At 41.2% G+C, this 20,748-nt stretch overlaps 1 protein-coding gene across 11 annotated transcripts in view; it reads left to right on the top strand.

The window, feature by feature from the left end:
• Positions 1-20,748, top strand: part of DOCK7 (dedicator of cytokinesis 7) — a 99,358-nt gene that overhangs the window by 54,465 nt on the left and 24,145 nt on the right. For 6 of the 11 annotated variants that reach the window (XM_083846075.1, XM_083846074.1, XM_083846073.1 and 3 more), the window contains exons 15-31: positions 19-136; positions 1,006-1,076; positions 1,897-2,035; positions 2,221-2,322; positions 2,593-2,679; positions 3,457-3,688; positions 4,978-5,142; positions 6,349-6,518; positions 10,331-10,423; positions 11,633-11,722; positions 12,726-12,821; positions 12,949-13,089; positions 13,262-13,375; positions 13,880-14,050; positions 15,101-15,240; positions 18,756-18,925; positions 19,726-19,880. In XM_083846075.1, the coding sequence (XP_083702201.1) occupies positions 19-136; positions 1,006-1,076; positions 1,897-2,035; positions 2,221-2,322; positions 2,593-2,679; positions 3,457-3,688; positions 4,978-5,142; positions 6,349-6,518; positions 10,331-10,423; positions 11,633-11,722; positions 12,726-12,821; positions 12,949-13,089; positions 13,262-13,375; positions 13,880-14,050; positions 15,101-15,240; positions 18,756-18,925; positions 19,726-19,880 (2,254 nt within the window). The remainder of the gene's footprint in view (positions 1-18; positions 137-1,005; positions 1,077-1,896; positions 2,036-2,220; positions 2,323-2,592; positions 2,680-3,456; positions 3,689-4,977; positions 5,143-6,348; positions 6,519-10,330; positions 10,424-11,632; positions 11,723-12,725; positions 12,822-12,948; positions 13,090-13,261; positions 13,376-13,879; positions 14,051-15,100; positions 15,241-18,755; positions 18,926-19,725; positions 19,881-20,748) is intronic. The other 5 variants (XM_083846078.1, XM_083846077.1, XM_083846076.1 and 2 more) reach the window with 2 other exon arrangements.

The raw sequence follows: 20,748 nt of genomic DNA, 5'->3' as shown, positions 1-20,748 counted from the left end.
TGCCTTTGTCTCTTGCAGGAACCTTCTTTATGTCTATCCTCAGAGCCTTAACTTCGCCAACCGCCAAGGATCTGCCAGGAATATCACTGTCAAAGTCCAGTTCATGTATGGAGAGGACCCCAGCAATGCTATGCCGGTGAGGGGAGAGCTTTGTGCTCAGTGTGAGTGCTGTGTGCTGACGGGACAGGATACACATTACAGCCATAAAATCCCAGTGTTAAAGAAACCTCACCAAAATACCTTTCAAAATACAGAGTTCCAGGAAGCATACAATCAGAATATCTCAAGGTGTTTATAGAGGGAGTTTATATGGAGTATGCAAAGTAACAATTGAGTAGTTAGCGTTTTAAACCAAGATATTGGCAGCGGACACCCTGTGCTTGGAGTAGTGTGTTTGTTTCCATGCCTAAGAAATGAAAGGTGATAGTTATACTTGTGTTCGGTGCCAGAAGTGATCAGCACTTGGTGAAGGTTTAGGTGTGAGGTGCCTCCCCCCTAGGCTGTACTTGTACAGTTCTTGTGAAACTGCCCTTCCTTGTAGTGTGGCTTGAGACTTTGTGATGAAAATCCCTGTAGAGAAGTTTGTTGTTACTTACTTGTTAATTTCCTCTATTCTCCTTAGTTTGCCTCATCTCAGTTCCGTTGACCTGATTCTCTTGATGTACTCTCCCTTCTCTACTTCCCTCTAATTTCTCCTGAATTCATGATCTTCCTAATTTTTGCCCTTTTGCATCTGCAAAATAGCAGGGAAAATCTCTTGTTGGCTCTGCCTGGTGATGGTTACATGCATCAGTTCTTCAGCTGTATCTGTGTGCATGTGCAAATGGGATTATTAAAATTGTAAACTCCTCAGTGACTGGGTAAAATGTCGCATAGAAGTGAAGGAGCATGTACCAAGTAGTTGCAACTGCACAGACTGATTAATAGAGCTGTACACGAGATTGTGGAACAGATTCTTGGCACAGTTTTTGAGGGGATTTCTGTTGATTTTTTTCTTTTTTACAGGTCATCTTTGGCAAATCTAGCTGTCCTGAATTTTCCAAAGAAGCTTACACAGCGGTAGTCTACCACAACAGGTAAAACATACGGCAGTTTGTAAACAGACTTGGCTCCCTATGGATATAGTGTGGTTCCACCCAAAAGAGGTTTTACTGCTGTGAATCTGTCTCATTGTTACTTATGTAGCAGTGACTGTCTGCATAGCACCTACAGCGACGCCTGCAGTGTCAATTGATGTTGTTAGAGCTTTGTGGTGACGAGGAGATGAGTCTTTGTGTGCTCTGGTACAAATCAAGAGCATCGTGTCAGAGGCCATGATTCTGAGCACTTAGCGCAACTCAGCGGATGCTTTAAATATAGCCTTCCAGTTAGGCATGATGATTTATGTTATAAACTCTTGTTAGCATGTGTTTTATTATTGCGTTGAGTAATTAGGTACTTAAAGCCTTTTAGATTATAGTTACAAATTGGAAGTACTTGGTCTTGAAAGCAGCATCACAGCAGCTCAGGTAAGGAGTGCTGAGTCTGGCCTTACCATGCTGCATGTCTTTGTGGTTGTACCAGGGAGAGAATTGTGTCCTTCAGGCTGGGTATTGTGGCAGTCTCCAGCCTGTGACAAGAGTTCATTGCTTGTGTGGAGCAGTGCAATTCAGAATGGCTGTGGGGGGGGACAGACTGCAGTGCAGCAACCACCAGGCTGCTGCTTGCATATTTTGTGCGCTGGAAATGCACACTGGAAGTTTTTCCAGTCCTTGGTAATTAGAAAGTGAAGCTTTTAATCTCTTTGTATGGTCCGTATAACTCCTTCCTTCCAGATACTTAAAAGATCTCAAGCATGAGATAGTAAACCACGCTGCTTATATTGATGACTCAGTTGAGGGTCTGGTCTCTGCACAGGTCGCCCGATTTTCATGAGGAAATCAAGATTAAGCTTCCAGCCACTTTAACTGACCACCACCATCTGCTTTTTACTTTCTACCATGTCAGCTGCCAACAAAAGCAAAACACTCCCCTAGAGACTCCAGTTGGATACACCGTGAGTGTCTTTCAATCTATTTTTCAGCTCAGGATACGTTTGTAATGCATTTAATTGCAATTTGTTTAGCATCAGCATAAGTGTATATACCATTGTAGAGTTTGAGACAGTCAAGCCTGCAAAGTTCAAGAAAACCTAAAGGAGTTTTTGGTTTTTTCTTATTTTTTAATTCCTTCTCTTTAAAGTGGATACCGATGCTTCAAAATGGGCGGTTAAAGACTGGTCAGTTCTGCCTACCTGTTTCATTGGAAAAACCACCCCAGGCTTATTCAGTGCTTTCTCCAGAGGTGAGTTGTTCTTCATGCTGGAAATCAGCAGGAGAATACTTCTGTCAAAAAAAGTGAGAGGATATGTGTGTACCTATATGTTTATGTGTGCGTGCATGTGTATTTTTAACTCTTATTTCTTAAATGCTAAGTTTCGACAGATGTGTGTCTTTATGCATGGGTACACGTGTATGATCTGACAGTAAAATGAAAGGAAATGGCAATTTTAATGAGAATTACTGTAGCTTTGCTTTCTGTCACATCCCCATTCATCTTTCTACTAACCTACAGGTTCCACTTCCTGGAATGAAGTGGGTGGATAATCACAAAGGAGTTTTCAATGTAGAAGTTGTTGCTGTATCATCCCTCCATACTCAGGTACATTTGTGCTGTAATTAGCCATTGGAATATGAAGAGTCTGATAATCTTTTGACAGTTGAAATACTGTCAAAGTTGATACTGTGAAGGGTACAGTAATTACTTGTAGTGAAATTGCAATCTCGTTTTCAGTTCTGAGCCAGCAGACCTGTTTTTCCACATTCTGCTGTGAGTATATTTGAGAAGTTCTGCTGAAAAACATGAGTAGTTTGGCCTTTATTCACAAGGGTTGAATGGCCAACACTGTTTTCAGACCTCAGACTGTTGTTTTTTATTACAACAGATCTAATATGCAGTCCAGGCATACGTTTTCTTGTTTTTCCTTTTCCCCTCTGCCTCTTTTGTTTCTCTGTGTATTTTTTGTCTGTCTTTCTTTAATCCAAAATGAAAGATGGCAATCATTTTGACTAATCATTTCAGCTTTTAGTTTATTAATTCCTCGTATTTCATTTTGATGTTTTTTGTGTATTTTATTTGTGCTGTAATTAGTACCATAGCTTTAGTGCATTTTTGTCCATTTTTCTAAATTCTTAGAAATGCAGTCTGTGGGTTCTGTGGTTTTGCCCTTACCATTTCTGAACATTAGTTGATTTTAGTTGAATTAGACATGTAGGCAGAGCTCTCAGATGTTGCATTTCTGCTAATTTTGTGAGATTAAATGGTTGGATAGAAGAGAGGGAAAGACAGAGAGAGAATCCACCCATGAGCCACAAGTCCACAGAAAGCAGTGTTCCTTTGGGAGTTTCTTGCTGATTATTGTTTTTTGCTTATGTGTAGGACCCTTATCTTGACAAGTTCTTTGCACTTGTCCATGCTCTGGATGAGCACATGTTCCCTGTGCGAATAGGAGACATGAGAATTATGGAAAACAACTTGGAAAATGAACTGAAGAGCAGCATTTCAGCTTTAAATTCCTCTCAACTGGAGCCGGTAGTGCGATTTCTTCATCTCCTGCTTGACAAACTGATTCTTCTGGTAGTAAGACCTCCTGTCATTGCAGGCCAAATAGGTATTTTATTTAAGTTTTATAGAGAATTACATAGCTGAGAGTTTGACACTTCCAATTTTATCATATTTATGTATAAAGAAGTCCATTTTTATGCTTTATTTTAGTGCCACTAATATACCATGTATCTTCAAAATAAAACATGCTGGCATCCAGATCAGTGGTGACATACACAGGAGCAATATTTAATGCAAAGGTTTTTGAGAATGACTAGTAATTTGGTGTCCAAGTTGAGATACCAGAAAGGAGCCTGACTTTTGTAAATTGGATGCCCAGCACTTTCTTAGCGTTGGAGGCTGTTAAGGTGTCTCCATACTGACATTCAGAAACTAAGACTTTCAACCTCACTAGTCACCTTGGAAAACCTTGAAGTAGGTAAGTTATGAAGATATAGATGCTGTATGTTCCTGTAGCTCTTGTGGATCTGATACAGTCAGCATGAATAATCCCTCCATTTGCTCCCTGTTATGGGCTATGCCTAAATGGCATAACTGAGCATTTAATGAAACTTAAATTCTTGTTATTTAAAACGGTAATTGGGATTTTTAACAGAAAACTGGAGTTTAGACATGATGGAGTATAGGTAACTGACACTACTATGAAAATAGCAGTCATTTATTTTAGAAAGGTTATCTATTAGAGAAAGAGTTTTGCTTGAATGTTTGTTTTTTATTTTAAAGCTCTTTCACTTTTTAAGTGTTTTGTTTTGGTTTGATTTATCTATATGGAGGATTGAAGACATTGGTGTCTAGCTTTGAAAAAAACTAAGATTTCCAGTCTCAAGCTGAAGTCTGCTTCATCCCTAACTTGTTTAAAATACCTAGCCAGGTCCGTGTGTGATTTTCTGTACTCATTTTTAGTACAGAATTCTTTTTTGAGAACAGAATGAAATTGTTCTTTTTCTTTCCTCAACTTTTCCTCTTATTTCTTTGGAGGAAATAGTTGACTGAGAAGATTATGATAAATATCCACCAGGTGTTATTCATCAGTTAAACAAGGATTTTGTTACCATTGTAGTTTGTGGCCAAAATTGGGCCAATTCCAGGAATCAGGCCTATATTCATTAGATGTTATTAAAATAAGTGGAAGATTATCAGTGCCACACCTGTCTTCTTCTCGAGCTGTTTGTTAGATCTACTTCAAATACCAGCTTCATTTTTTCTTGACAGATGCTTGCTATACTCTAGCAAGCTTCACCGTTTATCCTTTAGAAGGTGGATGAAGTGCATATTCAGAATTTGATTGTGGCTATTGTTGAAATCTAAACTGAACTTCTAACTTACTACTTTCAGTTAACCTGGGCCAAGCATCTTTTGAAGCAATGGCATCGATCATAAACAGACTTCACAAGAACTTGGATGGAAACCAGGACCAGCACGGCAGAAACAGCCTTCTTGCTTCCTATATTTATTATGTTTTTCGCCTACCAAATACCTATCCCAACTCGCCATCACCAGGTAGCTCTTTTTTCATTTTATTTCACGTCACAATTTGTTAAAAGCAAGCAGAAAGTGCTTGCTGACAGGTGCTCTGAGCTCCAATTGCGTGGCTGGTTCCCTGCCAAGCCTTTTTATTATCTTTCTCTATGATGCAATGTTGCCATTTAGAAGATGAGTTTAATTACAGTTAGCCATGTCAGAGATTTAACTATTTGATGGTGTTGAGTGTCACTCATGAAGGAGCACAAGGTGAAAATACGGCAAAATACTATTTTTTAAATTTGGTTTCTGTAGAATCATAGGGTTGGAAGGGACCTTAAAGATCATCCAGTTCCAACCCCCTGCCATGCACAGGACTAGATCAGGTTGGCCAAGGCCCCATCCAACCTGGCCTTGAAAACCTCCGGGGATGGGGCATCCACAGCTTCTCTGGGGAACCTGTTCCAGTGCCTCATTGCCCTCTGAGTAAAGAATTTCCTCCCAACATCTCATCTAAATCTCTCCTTTTTTAGTTTAAAGCCATCTCCCCTTGTCCTGTCATAGTCTACCCAAGTAAAAAAGTTGTTCTCCATCATTTTTATAAGCCCCCTTTAAGTATTGTGTTCTGTGGCAAGTACATGGATGTGGTACACATCCTGTTTTGCTTCCCAGTTTCCTTCATTAGTGCTTCTGGACTTGTATCCCGTTCCAGCAAAAGTTGACACTCTAATAGTGGCATCTGAAATACTTGAAAACAGGTGTCTGGGTGCAGGAGGGAAACAAATTAATTCTACTTCTGCTGAGAATACAGAAGGAATCTGTATGGGTGGAGAGATGGTGTTGAGGCACAGAAATCTAGGCTTTGGAAGGACTGTTGTTCACAGCACTTGCTTCTTGCCTGCTGTGGAAGACATCTGAGGAGGACTGGAAAAGCTGTGTGCTTAAAACTGTGCCCTGTTCTTCAGTGGTTTTCCAGTGTTTGGTCTGGCTAAAGACATACCTCACACTGGCTGCCTAAAGCCACTGGGATCTTCCTGCTTCCCACAGATCAGTGAATACAATAGGATTTTAATCCCATCACCCTGGTGCTTGCCGTGGAGCACCAGGCAGGGGAAGCACGGGGAAGATTTCCTTACGGGCCAGACCTACTGCTTACACACAGGTTTTGCTGTAGCAGGCTGGTGCAAAGCAGCACGAGATCAAGGCTATTGGTGTAACAGAATGTTCTTTTGTTCAACACCGTAGGTCCTGGTGGCCTAGGGGGGTCAGTGCACTATGCCACCATGGCTCGATCTGCTGTACGGCCAGCAAGCCTGAACCTGAACCGCTCACGGAGCCTCAGCAACAGCAACCCAGATATATCTGGGACCCCCACCTCGCCTGATGACGAAGTTCGCTCCATCATTGGCAGTAAGGTATGAATGCACTGCTGCGGGCTTTAGGGGGACTTCAGCATCTTTTATTTAATATCTAAAGAAATAACGGGGAAGTTTTTATGTGTTTTCCTATGAAAAGGAAAAATGGCCCCTTCTCAGGCTCTTCCTGGTGGTTGCTGGTTACATACCTGACACTCCAGTCCCTGAAAATTGTTGCTGATCTCTCTGACATTATAGACGTCCTGCCAGTGTTACTTCCACAAGCATGGTAGTCAGGCCAAGAGTCCTTCTGGACTTGCCTCTCCAAGACTAGTAAAAATAGAAAGGTTTTACTACCTCAGTTTTCACATGGCCAGCAGCTGTATCCTCTGACCAGCGTTGTAATGTCTCCCCAAACTTTGCATCCCCTACTTTGCCACTCTTTGACCCTTCTTACCTCCCAAACCCAAACTCTCTTCTCCTCTGTGTTCAGCACTAACGGCTGCTCAAATGCTTTCTGTACTTACCTATGTCCGGAGCAGGTACCTTGCACACAGCAGGAATATTTCATGGCCAGACAGATTTCGGATGGTTAGTAATTGAGCCGTAGTCTGGCCAGCTGAGCTGCAGAGTGAATTTATGATGTGCTAACTCAAGCACCCACGATGACTCCCCACACCTTTAGTACTTGCTAAAAGTGGCTTACCAGTGAATGTGGGCAAATTAATGAAGAGTATCTGGTGCGGTCTTACTCCAGGTATTAGGTTCTCAGGGTACATACACACGTTTATGGCATGTTTGGGCCTAGATTCATACTGCTTAGCCTCAGGTACATCGTCCGTTTTGGAAGCATGGTTGTCAGGGCTTCCTGTGTAATCAACAGAGAGAAAAAAAGCTCCTTGACAGACAATTTATGCCACACAGGATAGGAATCACATGCAGAAGTGCCTGTCCCCCTCTGGTGTCTTCCAAGTGTGTAGGGCTGCTGCAGTCCCAATTTGAGCACTTCAGTTTTGCACCTAACACAGGTGGTACGAGCCAGGCCAAGCCTTCTGTGTTGGTAAATCCTTACCTGAGAGGAGTGTCTTAGTTCAGTCTGGGTTCTTTTTTTATCTCTAAACTGTGACAACTTACCCAAGATGAGACACTTTCCCACCTGTGTTCCTTGACTCTTTCCAGCATAGATGAATTTCTGAGCCCTTTCAGAGAACTATTACATTTGATCCTGTGGCAAAATCAGTGAAGGTTTATTAATAAAGCCATCAGCCCAACCAGGCAGGCTTGACACCAGGCCTGGGTTTTATAAAAGCAAGAAAAACAGTGTGAGAAAGAGATTGCTAATTTTAAATGAATAATGCTGTCATTTTTCTGACCAAATAGGAGGCTGAAGACGTGTGGGTAGGCAAATCATTATTTCTTACATCAAAGTTTGGACTGAAAGTCTTAAAATATTTTAAAGACCACTTCAGTATCTTGCTAATTAAACAACTGTGACCTTTTGTGAAATGCCATAGGCACTAATGTGCATATGGAATTTACACAGGGTATCAGAAGCTTAATATGTGCTGGCTTAGTGAATAATGTCACAGTACAAAATTAAGAGAGATTTTCTTCTAGAGGTAGTCTAGGCTTTAAAAATACTAGCGTGTCCATAATTGCTAATGGGAAAGTTTTCTTCAGGATAGCATGATAGTATCAGAAATTAAGCTCGGTCTGACTATGCACAATTTTAGTTAAATGTAATTATTTCTGTTAATGTCAATAAAAACATGAGATACTTCTTGAGATACTGAAATGTGTATAAGGGTGCAAAAATTCCTATTCTGTTTTTCCAAGCAATGATTTAAGCACCTCTACCCAAATAAGGAACTTGCACTTCAAAATGAATCTATCTGCAAGTCTTTCTGCTTTTAGAAAGGACAAATAAGGTTGTTCAATGGAAGTCTCTGGAGTCCAGTCTTGTGTTGTTTTTTCCTGAAATACAAGATATTTGACAGTTTTGGTAAATTTGCTGTAAATCTCGCTCACATCAGCATCATACTTAATTGGGGAAATTCAAATAGTCGTCCCCTTTACAGGATTTAGAAGATTTTGTTATATTTGCATAACAGAGGAGGTTTAGGTTTAGACGTAATAGGTTTAGGTCTTGTCACTTATTTTGCTTTCATTTGTGAGTTGAAGCCATGTAAATTTTATTCCCTACTAAAGTGAATTTATTGAGTGTCTAAGAAGACCTATGATGAGATTTTCCGCTTAGAGTGTTCCTGAAATGTTGGGGATGTGCTGGTAAGAAACAAAAGCTTTGTGGAGTTTCATTGCTCTGATAATGGATTTTCACAGATGCGTGTTATGTACTTGCACAGATCCAGCTGCAGGTTTAAGCCCAGAAATAGAACAGAATTTAACAGGAGTTTTGGGCACTTTGCCAGGCAAAAAGAAGGCCCTTGTACTCTCTTGTTTTCCAGAGAGGGAAGAAAGCAGGGGGGGGGATCTTTCAGACATTTACAAAATCTGCTTCTGTAACCATTGTATGTGGCTATCCTCAGAACCAAAGGGATGTTGTGATGAGAAAACGTGAACAGAAATGTGAGTGTGATAAAGGCATGAGCAGAATTAGACCTGGTTTGACAAAACACAAGCTTAGTTCAACATTTTGCAAAATTTTTTTACTTTAATTCATGGTGAGCAAAATAAAGCATGTCTATGGGTCTGAGCAGGACAGAAAGGTTTGATTTATCTCTTCCAGTAAGTAGTTGAGATTAAAACACTCTCCTTCTGTGCGTTCAGTATATTTCTATTGGGCACCTTAAGCAAAATTACAGCATTGCTGTAATAGTGGATAGCTCAGTGTATTTTAATCCCGGGCTCAATCTTTGGGTAGTTTTGTCTTTGTGAGAATAGTTAGGCATGATGGACTTTGCAGCTGGTAATCTCTGTGATGAAATGGGCTGCATCTTTGCTTCATATATTGGGGAAAAACCCTAGGCTGGCACAGCAAGTAGGATAAAAGCTCTCTCAGATGAGGGTTGAAAACACTGTGTGGAATTTTTAAGGAATGACTATGGCATTGCACAGCTGCCTCCCTTAGAGCTGGATCCTGAGACCCGGCTACGCCCGCTGCATCCCACTGAATGGTCTTGACTAGGGAACAGCCTGGGTGTCAAACACAAATTTCATTCTTAGTTTCCTTCGTTCTGAGCGTCTAGAGAGGAGGGAGCCACAGTAATTTTGCACACATGACAACACTGCAGGAGTAGAATTCGGAGTACAAACGAGATCAAGCTTTAAAAAAAAATGATTTTTCAAATATTTTGTTTGGTGAAGCAGGTTGGTTCCAGAAAAGGTATGTCCTCTTTCCTCTGTTTGCCCCAGTGCCCAGAGAAAATGGCCAAATGTCCATGTGAAATCTTGTTCACAGGGTTGCTCTACCAACACTGCAGGATTTTTAGTCCATGAAAAGGAAACCCTGTGGGAGCTGACAGTGTTTTCAAAGTTTCTTAGTATTTCCAAAGGCTTTGTAGAGCTTATAGTGTGTGGGCTAGCAAGTAGTCTACCTTAAAAAAAGATCTGAGAAAAATCTGAGAAATCTGGACAGTTTCTTAATGTCAAGCATTCCAGATAGGACAGGCTGGGCCAGGGCTGTTGGCAGTATTAATGTGTGGCGTATGTGTGATGAGACACAAAAATAATCCTCTGGACTAAAACGTCTCAAGAAATTCCTGAGAATTCAAGCAATGTTAACGATTCTAATTGGTGATATGTTTGCAATGTACCCAGTTTGATTGCTTTTAAGGACTACAATTTGACTACTGTATGGCATGCAACATGTAATATTTCTTTCCTTTCCCAACTGCTTTCTATTACATGCTCAGGGTTTAGACCGCTCCAATTCCTGGGTAAACACTGGTGGTCCAAAAGCAGCCCCATGGGGATCCAACCCCAGCCCAAGTGCAGAGTCAACACAGGTGGTGTCTTCAGTAGAGGTTTTTCTGGCTTTGTTTTCCCTGATGTTTCCCTGTAGAATATCTTCTTTTCAGTGCATACTCTGAATTTGGTGGTTTGCTTTTTTTTTTTTTTTTTTAATATTCCTTGAAAACTTCTTTGTGAGTTTTGTTTTATAAATTAGCATCTTCTCCCCCACCACCTCACTACACTGCATGAAAATCCTTGAAACGCGTGATCGTGTCCCCTCCTTTCATTTCAGTGGTTGCTGGTCTGTGAAATGTAAATGCTGTGACTGCTTTTCTTTTCTTTTTACTTTCTCTGTTTCTCATTAACATTAGTTTCAGCTTCAGATGGAGCACATTTCTAAATGGGAACATCAATCACAGCTTCATAGTTTTGTCCATGTTTGCCATTCCTCTCAACGTTGTGAACCATCTTGCCATTTTCATCAAGCATTTAGTATTCATAGTCACATAGTCATGACTGTTTGAGTGGAATATTGTTAAACAAAAATTGATACACATGTGAAATTCTCTCTTGAAAGATGTAAATTTAAGTGCTGGAACCAGTGACTTGCTAGGTCCGATTTTATCTGTTCTGTGTTGCAAAGTATGAAAACTTTATAGCAGCTTCAGTCCAAAGACTTAACTTATTCAGTCCCCATTGCCTGCTGCTTTCCACTGCATGGTTGCCTCGAACATACCTCTCAACTGTACTTGCTTTCAAGTTTACCAGTCTTCCAGAAATATTTAATCTGAGTTCATTTGCACTCACGGCAAATTATTTCCACCAGACATAGAGAGAACCTCAGTGATTTTCTGATTCTCTGTGCCAGTAGCAGCGTCGCCGTGGGGGGTGCATCCCCACGTGCTTGGTCTCTGGTAGATTGAGAGGTATGGCACTGAAATTACGAGTATTACTTCCTTGACATATGCATGTTGATAAAATAGAATGATGAAAAGGTTTCATGCTTTGCAGCATTAAGTGTCTTTGTGCATAAAAACATGCAGTTATTTAAATAGCCAATATGTCAATAAAAAGTACTGTCATTTTGTTTAAACCAGATCTGTAAATGAGTAAGTCTTTGAGAATGCATAAAAAGGTGTAAAGACAGTAAAAGCCTACAGTTGGAACAGTATTTTTGTAAACGTACATTGTCCTTGAGCTGCAAAACACATCCACAGCAAACTTTAATGTCCTGTCATCATTCATTCATCTCCACTCCGTAGGCTACGGATCGAAGTTGTAATCGTATGTCTTCGCACACTGAGACGTCAAGTTTCTTACAAACATTAACAGGACGATTACCAACTAAAAAGGTAGATTTCAGTGAAGACAATTGATATTGTGGGGCAGGGAGGTCAAGTCATTCTGAAAACATGATGCAATCTATTCTTTTATTTATAGCCTGATCCTTTCCGAGGTCATTAGGAACTGCTGTTGCTTAGCACCTCCGAATGTCCAGGCTGTAGCGAATATGAAGTATTCTGACAGAGCTGAATTGGGAAAATTAAAATGATCAGGAGTAGCTTGTCTGATTTAATGTCCACACTGTTTTGAGCCAAAGTATTTCTGGCTTTCAAAAAATATGAATAGCACTGTCTAGACATGTAAATGATACATCCTTCCGTGCAAAATTACAGTGCGTTAGATGGTTAGCATTACAAATGTATGCTCAACTCCGTTGTATAGGTGTTAATCCAAAGTGACTCCAGAAAGTGAAGGGGAGTTACTTGGGAAGTGCACTCCCTTAAAGGAGATGAGATCCTATTAAACACGTCAGAAAGACAAAATGCCTGACTTTTTGTGTAATGAAAATGTGATTGCTGACAATGTCCAGTCTGTCCTTCCAAGAAAAGAAATCAAAAAGCAGGTTCTTAGTGCCATGTTTCTTTCTTACTGTTTTAAGGCCTTTCTCACAGTAAATATACATCTTTATACAAATTGCTTTATATGTCCACTTTTTACTCCTTTTTTCTGCATAAATCAGACCAGGCAGAAAGGTAGACTTTTAAAATGAACTAATTTGAGCACCAAACTTTTTTTTTGGGTGGGTGGAAAAATTCTTTTGACACTTGAAATTCGATTTCGGAGCAAGCTGCTGTGAAACGTTTCTCACATCACATATCATGACATCATCCTTCATTGTTAGTTGGGGATTTCTCTGAGGGATGCCGCCACTGCTGTCATGTTCTCAGTTATTATTTTGCTTAACCTCATTGTTTGCCATACTTCCCATGGATCGTGCTACCATTTCTCATGCGGACTGTTTTGTGAGCTGATGGTGAGGCTCGGACTAACTCTGGATTTGCATCTGTGTAGCTTTTTCATGAAGAGCTGGCCTTACAGTGGGTTGTGTGCAGTGGGAGCGTGCGGGAGGCAGCCCTGCAGCAGGCCTGGTTCTTCTTCGAGCTGATGGTGAGCAACCTGAAAACACTTTGCTTATTGTCTTGAAATCTGTAGTTTAAAACACAAACAGCAACAATTGAGCTTCCCTCCCTCTTCATTTCTGTAAGTGACTCCGCTGTAATTTATATTCCTATAGGTGAAGAGCATGGTGCATCATTTGTATTTTGCTGACAAACTGGAGGGTTCGCGAAAGCATCGTTTTCCTGAGCGTTTCATGGATGATGTAACTGCTTTGGTCAGCACAATTGCCGGTGATATAGTCTCTCGATTTCAGAAGGTAATGGCAAACAATTAAAGTGAGCCCAGGTCAAAACTGAGGCACCAGACCTCATGCGTATTGTTTGCTGGTGCCCAGACCAGGAATTGTCATTTGAACACATTATATTACCATGCTACTGCTCAGTGTGCTCTTTGTCATTTTCTTTCCTATTTTTTTTCCTTTTCTCTAGGATACAGAAATGGTTGAAAGGCTCAATACCAGTCTTGCATTTTTCCTCAATGATCTATTGTCTATCATGGACAGAGGATTTGTTTTTGGTCTTATTAAGACCTGCTACAAACAGGTGAATGCAGATAGATGTTATGACTTGGCTGTGGACTGTAGCATAGCCTATTATTCTAACTTTCCTTGGACAGACAGTGAAGTATGAGCACAGAAATTTTCTATTCAGGTCTCTAGAGCAAGCAGGCATTCCTGGTGGTTTGGAGTTTACACCCCTCTGATTACACTCTTACATGTGAATTAAGCGTAACTCCCTTGGGCGAATGGACGTGCAGCGGGAAGGAGGAATTATTCCCTCTGTTCATCATGTTCAGAGTAACTGAACCAAAAATTGTAGGAGGTTTTGTTAGGGAGCTCAGGCTACCATGTTTTTTTCAGCGGGCCTGTCAAGCTTAATCAGTAGCAGCACAAAGAAGTGACATGGATGTGATCATTTAATGATAACAAGTTCTTTAGTTCTTGCTTTGGAAGTGTTTTTTGGGAGCAGTGATGGGACAGGGGAGCTGGGGCTGCCTTTATACTCTGTTTCGGTGCTGACTGCAATCTTATGGGTTAAACTTGCCAGGTGTCAGCAAAGCTCTATACCATACCGAACCCAAGTAACCTGGTATCTTTGAGGCTGGACTTCCTTCGCATCGTCTGCAGCCATGAGCACTACGTGACCTTGAATTTACCCTGCAGCTTGCTCACACCACCTGCATCTCCATCACCATCTGTGTCTTCAGCAACGTCTCAGGTACCCTTGTGACAGGGATCCTTTGTGAATATGCAAGTTGAGCTCTGTTCTGAGGCTTAAATCATAGGAGGCAGATGTATCACCTGCATTTTCAGTCTCTGGCTGCTAGTATTGGAAATGTTTATTTAGAAATTAACTTCGTTCAAGAAAGAACAGGTGAACAGCTAAGAAGTGCACAAACACAGCTCTCACTTGAAAGGCCCCATTGCCAATGACATGCTGGGGAAAGGTTGTGGTGGAGGGATGTGGGTTATGTGTGGGACAGGCTCAGGAAACCGTACAAGAGTTGCTGGCAGTTTGGGTGATGTGGCTTTGGATACAGCAATCTTGGTTTTACTTCTTCCTGCAACATCTTGAACCCATATGTGGGTTTCAGCAATAAAAGCTGGAATTGTCTCTTACATCCAAACCTTGAATGTTGGAGGCAAGCGTAAGAGTTTTTCCTGCCGTGTAGATTTTGACTTACTTGGTCTTATAATGTAAAAAAATAAAAGCCATAGCCATATTCCTGTAGTGTCCAAACATCCTTCTGTTCCTAGGTACGTAGCCCCTTATTATGCATGAATGTAAATGAGCTATTAAAAAAACTTTGTGCAGTGTTACCCTCTACTTGGAAAACAAGGGGCTGGCTTTCTGTGCACTGTAGTAATTTGAGTTAACAAGTATGTCATTCAATCGGATTAATTAGTTGAAAAATTAAGTAAACTAAATCAAATTAAAGTGTTCTTAAGCCTGAATAAAAGCATCCATACCTGAGTTAAAAGTTTAACTAATCCACTTTTAAAGGTTATTTGGCTTAACTTCCCTAAGGCCTGCCCTGTAGGTGAGAAGGCAATAATGACAAACAGAATTAAGATGAGAGCTAGTAAGCTTGGATGTAGTGTAAATAGATGTGCCTAGATCCAAACAAAAAAAAAGTGAAAAGGTAGTTTACGTGGAATTGTCTTTAATTCTGAAAACTGCTTCTGATATGTTTTGTAGACCTCAACTCTCTGTGTTCTAAGGGGTCTTATTATGCATCTTCTGAAACTTGATTTTTTTTTTCCACAGAGTTCTGGGTTCTCCACAAATGTCCAAGACCAGAAGATTGCAAACATGTTTGAATTGTCTGTGCCTTTCCGCCAACAGCACTACTTGGCTGGGCTTGTGTTAACAGAACTGGCTGTCATTTTAGATCCTGATGCAGAAGGGTAAATCTTTACAATTTTTTTTCTCCCATGAGTTTTCTGTAATTTGAAGTAAATGGTGGATAACAACCAAGTTCTGGCCTGGCCAGAATTGATTTATATTGGTGAGCTGAGAAGGTGAGAAGCCTATTATTTAACTCTGAGAATCTTCTTTCTCCATGCCCCTTGTATTTCTTACTTCCTTACCACTGACGCTGTAAACATGATTCCAATCATGTTTTTCCAGCTGAAAAAGAGGCAGAGAGGTTCCTACTGGAGCCCCCAGCTGGCCACAGGGGCACCTCTGGAGCTCTGAGAGGAAAAAGCTATTCTCAATTGTAACAAACAGATAATTCTCAACATTTAGGAAGTCTCTGGTGCTGGTGGTTTTAAATGTTGTAATGCATTTTGCCTGTGGCCCTACCAGCTCTGTGTAAACATAAATTATGCATCAGTGAGACCCCTGTGGGTTACATAAATAGATTAATAGAGTCAAGCACGCAGAGTTAGTCAGTGACTTGCCTGGGTTGTGCAGCAAATAATTTTCTGAAGTAGGAGTGTAGCCTGTAGTCCTGACAGCCAGTCTGTTACTTACGTTATTTAGGGCTGTATTCTGCCTTACCGCTTTAAAATGGATTTCAATGGAAATTATTGATTGCTTCTGCAGTCCTAAGTTCTCTCGCAGCCATTTTCTCAAGGTGGACCCAGAAATAGTCAGCAGAGTCGACAAATACTGATAATTCATGGGTAATTCTGCTCCTTTACAAAGTGGTGTCAGGAGTTAACATTAATTCTGTTTTCTGTTGGAGAAGAAAGTGATGCCATAAATGAGAATATTTTCTTGTATATGTACATAACACACTGTAGTCCCATTTGTTCGGTCTGAAATGGGAAAAGCACCAAATCTTTACCCATAGACCGTCTGCAGAAATCCTTTTTGTGGCATAGGAACATCCTGCTCCCTGGTTAGAAATCAGGTCCTGTCTCTGTTCATATTTGCTCACTCTTCACAAACTTTCTGTTCTCACATACCTGCTTCTTGAGCTCTCTCATCTTGATATTCTTAACCCTTAGCTTGGACACGGATGGTAATCTTTGCCCAGCAGCACAAAGGAGCTGTCAGTATCATCTTGCTCATCTCCGCTGGGGAGACAGCTCTTATCGCTAACCCTGTGTAGGCAGAAAAAGTCCACTGGTAGTGGTTCAGCTCTGGAGATCAATTTTGACCAAAGCTCCTGAATTTTGGTGAAGATGTGTATCAGTAGTGCCTTCATTTGTTACGATTTTCCGGAATGACTTGTAGTTTGCAGCCTGTTAACTGTTCTCAGGGTTAAACCTTCAGCCTTTTCCTGATAAATGCACCATGTGAAGGATGTCATTCTATTAAAATCTACTCTTCCCATGTCTGTGAAGAGTTCTAATGGTCAGATAGGATCATTATCAGGTTATTAGTAAAGGATGTAGACATGCTTGCCATTAAAATGTTTTGGCCACCCTTGGAAAAAGCTCGCAATAGTTCTCAGTTGCATTATCCTGCAGCAGGAGTGGAAAGGGATGTCTAGTTGCTTATTGCATTAGAGCTTTGCCTTAGGTCTTGGTAAGTGGTGCAGAGACTTACATTTATTCTCTCCTTGCTCTTTTTTGTTCCATTAGCAAAATAGGTTACGTTTTAGCTCGCCCATTTTATAAGAGCTCCTTGGATTCCCTTGGACAGAAAAGACTGCAGTGCCCTGTTGCCTAAAGGTGATGCTTTAGTTAGACCCCTCTGTGCTAGGTGTTGTGCAATAAGAAAAAAAATTACAGTCCTCCTCCAGAGCACTTGCAGTCTAAAAGATGAGACAGCATGTGGATGTGACAAAGCAGACAGTTGCAGAAGGGGAAAACAGAGAGTGAGGTCAGGCAGATAGAGCCTGAAGAGATTTTCTCTGCTATCAGTGCTGTGATGCTTTGATTATTTGAGCATAATAATAATTATTGCTCATTTCATAGTGCCTACATTGCCCATAATGAGCAACGTTACAGGTCAGAAGTGAGAAAATCAAAATTTGACCCTCAGTATTCACTGACAAATGTCATTTTTCCAGAAGTGTGTGTTGTTGACCCAAATTCATGCCAGGGCTGAGAAGTCAGAGGGGCCGGCTGGAGGGTGGCAAGATCGATTCATTGCATTATCAGGCAGAAAGATTAGCAGGTCACGTTTCCTCCTTGATACAGATCAATCTACCACAGTACCTGTTCTGTTCAGGAAAAGGGGAAAAATATCCATGTAGCCCTAAGTTTTAATGACATTGCCGTGTCTGAATGTGTTTTCCCTGTACGTAGCTCCATGGCCTGCAGGATAGCTTCCTTTCAGCTGTTCACACGTGGCCTAGATGCCACTCCTTCAGAATAACACACAGACTTCTCTTTAACCTTAATTTGAAGGAGTCGGTCAGTTATATATGAAGTATAGCTTCAACTAGCTAATGACCTCCTAACCTCTGCTGGTGTCTTTATAATCATTTTAACCCCCCGACAACCCAGTCAGAATCTCTCATCTTTTTTAACCAGAACTCAACTCTACTTTTCAGGTAAAGTGGATACTGCCTGAAATTCGGCCCTTGTTTTAATACCTCAGGTTTGAACACTGAAGCTTATGTTTTGCTACTGCATAATGTATGAGCTTCCTTGGCTGCTTCGTGCATGGGGTAGAGTTGTCTTCCTGGGCTGGTTTGCCTCCAGAAGCAAATAGCCATAGAGACACGTGCTATTTGCTCTGGGAGAGTTTTGCCTCTGTGTGGTGGCTGAGGGGATTAAAAGGGGCAGAGCGAGTTCTTGAGAGATTCAGAGGAGTTTGTGTTCACAAGCCATGAGCACCAAGTAGGCTCACGCAAGGTGTCCTGCAAAAGGGAATGGTGCTGGGGCTCTGCTGTGAATTGCATCTTAATAATAGGGAAGGCCACTTCTTGCTGTTTTTTCCTTCTACCTCTCCATTTCTTTGACATTTTTAATTCAGAGTTACTGATCTGTAGTCTACTGTTTTGGCTGAATAATTGCATGGGGGTTCAGGGAACGGAGGCAGAAACCTACTGATCATTTGATAAAAGCAAAGTTCTGTCTTAGGAGGGCTTTTCTCTGTAAATAGTGTTAAATAGAAACAAAAAAAGAACACTACAAATAGTTTCACTAAACCCACTGTCCTCTCAAGTTTCTCTCCCTGTCTTCTCTACTCCCCAGGTTCTCCTAACATTCTCCAGTTGATTCAATCCTTCAACATAGCAGAAGTTGGGGCTTTGTTTTTGTATGGAAAATATGAGTGTTCGCATTATATTGCGTGTGCACCTCAGCAAGATATTTCTGTACATTTTATGTGGCATGGGCAAAGGCCAGCCATTTGTAAAATCCAGGGGAGATCAAAGAATACGCGTAATGGTGGTTTAAGTGAAGTTAAAAATAAAAACCGGGATTTTTTTTTTCTTTTTTTGAAACCTCTCAGTTACAAAGTATAGTTTGCTTTGAAGGTATTAACTAATCTGTGTGACCCAACTCTCTTTTAACAGTTTATTTGGATTGCATAAGAAGGTCATCAACATGGTACACAATTTACTGTCCAGTCACGACTCGGATCCGCGGTACGCTGACCCGCAGGTAAAGGCCCGGGTTGCAATGCTGTACCTACCTCTGATTGGCGTGATCATGGAAACAGTGCCTCAGCTCTATGACTTTACAGGTATTTTACATTCTGTGCCTTGAATATTCATCTGCTTACAAGATTTGAGTGTTGTCTTTTTTTTTTTCTAAAATTGAACAACAAATCCCTTTGCTGTTGGATGAGTTTGTATTTCTGAAGTATTCGTAAGTGACATGTTTTTGAAACCACACTTGCAAAATATATCCAACAGTATATCCAAGTTCAACAAGTGAACACTCAGAAGCTGCATTTGCCTACTTGTTTGCATGAAGTGAAAAACTAGCAATGCATTTTAGTTGCCGTCTGGCTGTTGTCTGTATGTGCCCAGCCAGCCTCCCTGCTCTGACTGGCTTTAGAAGTCATTCCATGTACTGTACAAGTCTCAGAAAAATTACAAAGGATAAGCAGACTGTGCTTTATCAGCAGCTCATTTCAGGTGTGCTTTGCACAGTGTCCTGCAGAACCCCAGAGGTGGGATGCATTAGTTCAGGGCAAGGGAGTCTGATCTAGAGTAATTTCAAATTGGGAGTCATCGCTGTCCTTTGAGTTTGATGACATAGTAAAGCTGCAAGTAAGGATTTGGAGTGGAGTATTCAAAGGTGTAAAAAGTCTGTTTTCAGAAGGGTTCTAGATACTGAAGTTGTGTAGGTTGCATTTGAAGATGGGTATTTTCTTTGCTTTGCATAACCTCATATAACAGTCAGTCCTGTATACTGCAGGACCCTATCTGTGAGTGGGATGATTTTCAGTTTGCATTTCCAGACAGTTCAATGAAACGAGTGCTGAAGAGAGCCACTTTGAATTTGGGGATTTACTGGGATGCATGTGTTTCTTGGCAGAGAGTCACAACCAGCGAGGGAGACCAAGCTGCGTCGCTGTTGATGATTATGAAAGCGAGGGTGGCAGCATGATAAGCCAGACAGTTGCCATGGCCATCGCAGGAACATCGGTCCCTCAGCTCGCCCGGCCCAGCAGTATTATACTCGCCTCATCGGTACAAAGCTATCCTGCCTATTCCTTGACCCTCAGCCTGTGTCAACAAGCAAATATTTACACATGCATGCCCTGTAGGGCTGATCAGTGAGCGGTAGGGACTCATATCAGTTTGTAGATTTGGGTGTCACACAGGGAGGCAGAGGGTGAAAAACAAGTGGGAACAAATCACGGTTGCATGTTGCCGTGCCATTCTCATAGGGGGTATAATGAAATGCCAAGCAGTGATAAAAATCAACAAAGGTCAGAAAACGGAAGCATTTTCTGATAAAGATTCTCTTTTTCTGAGACAATCTGATAAAAGGTCCGTGAAGTGCAATGGCCATTATAAGTTTTAAGTGAAAGATCTAAGTCCCACCTAGTTTAAGACATAAATGGGTTATTTCCCTTGTTCTCTGCACAGGGGAGGGAATCCCACAGATTCTGGTAGCAGGCAGGTCCTTCCATTTCTTTACTCCTGCCTCAGGACCCCATTTTGCTGGTACATGCACTCAGAATGAAACACTGTTCTGGATGAGACCCAAGTACATACATGAGAAAACGAGCAGAGCCCCTCTGCCTACCTGTTAACCTGCTGCATGTTATTAAAGGTATTTTGAGGGATGTGGGTCTTTGCTGGCTGAACAGAAAGACATTCCCATAACATGATGAGTTTGCTTCAAACATACTGTGGCAGCTCCACTGAGCTGTTAGGTTGGGAAGGAGAAATGTGTATTCCCTAATTGTTAGTAAAAAACACCTATTCACTTTGTATTCCTATCTGGTAATTACTGAGGCCAGAGTGGTAGCTTATGAAGATCCTTTTAGTGAGGATTCAAGTGTTTGGACATGAAATCCAGTGTGGCAAATGTCTTGACCTGTCTGTTTCA

The sequence above is a fragment of the Anser anser genome, assembly GCF_964211835.1.
Source record: "Anser anser genome assembly, chromosome: 8".
Classification (NCBI taxonomy): Eukaryota; Metazoa; Chordata; class Aves; order Anseriformes; family Anatidae; genus Anser; species Anser anser.
Note: the sequence above shows the minus strand (reverse complement) of the source record. Positions and strands in the feature narration are given on the sequence as shown.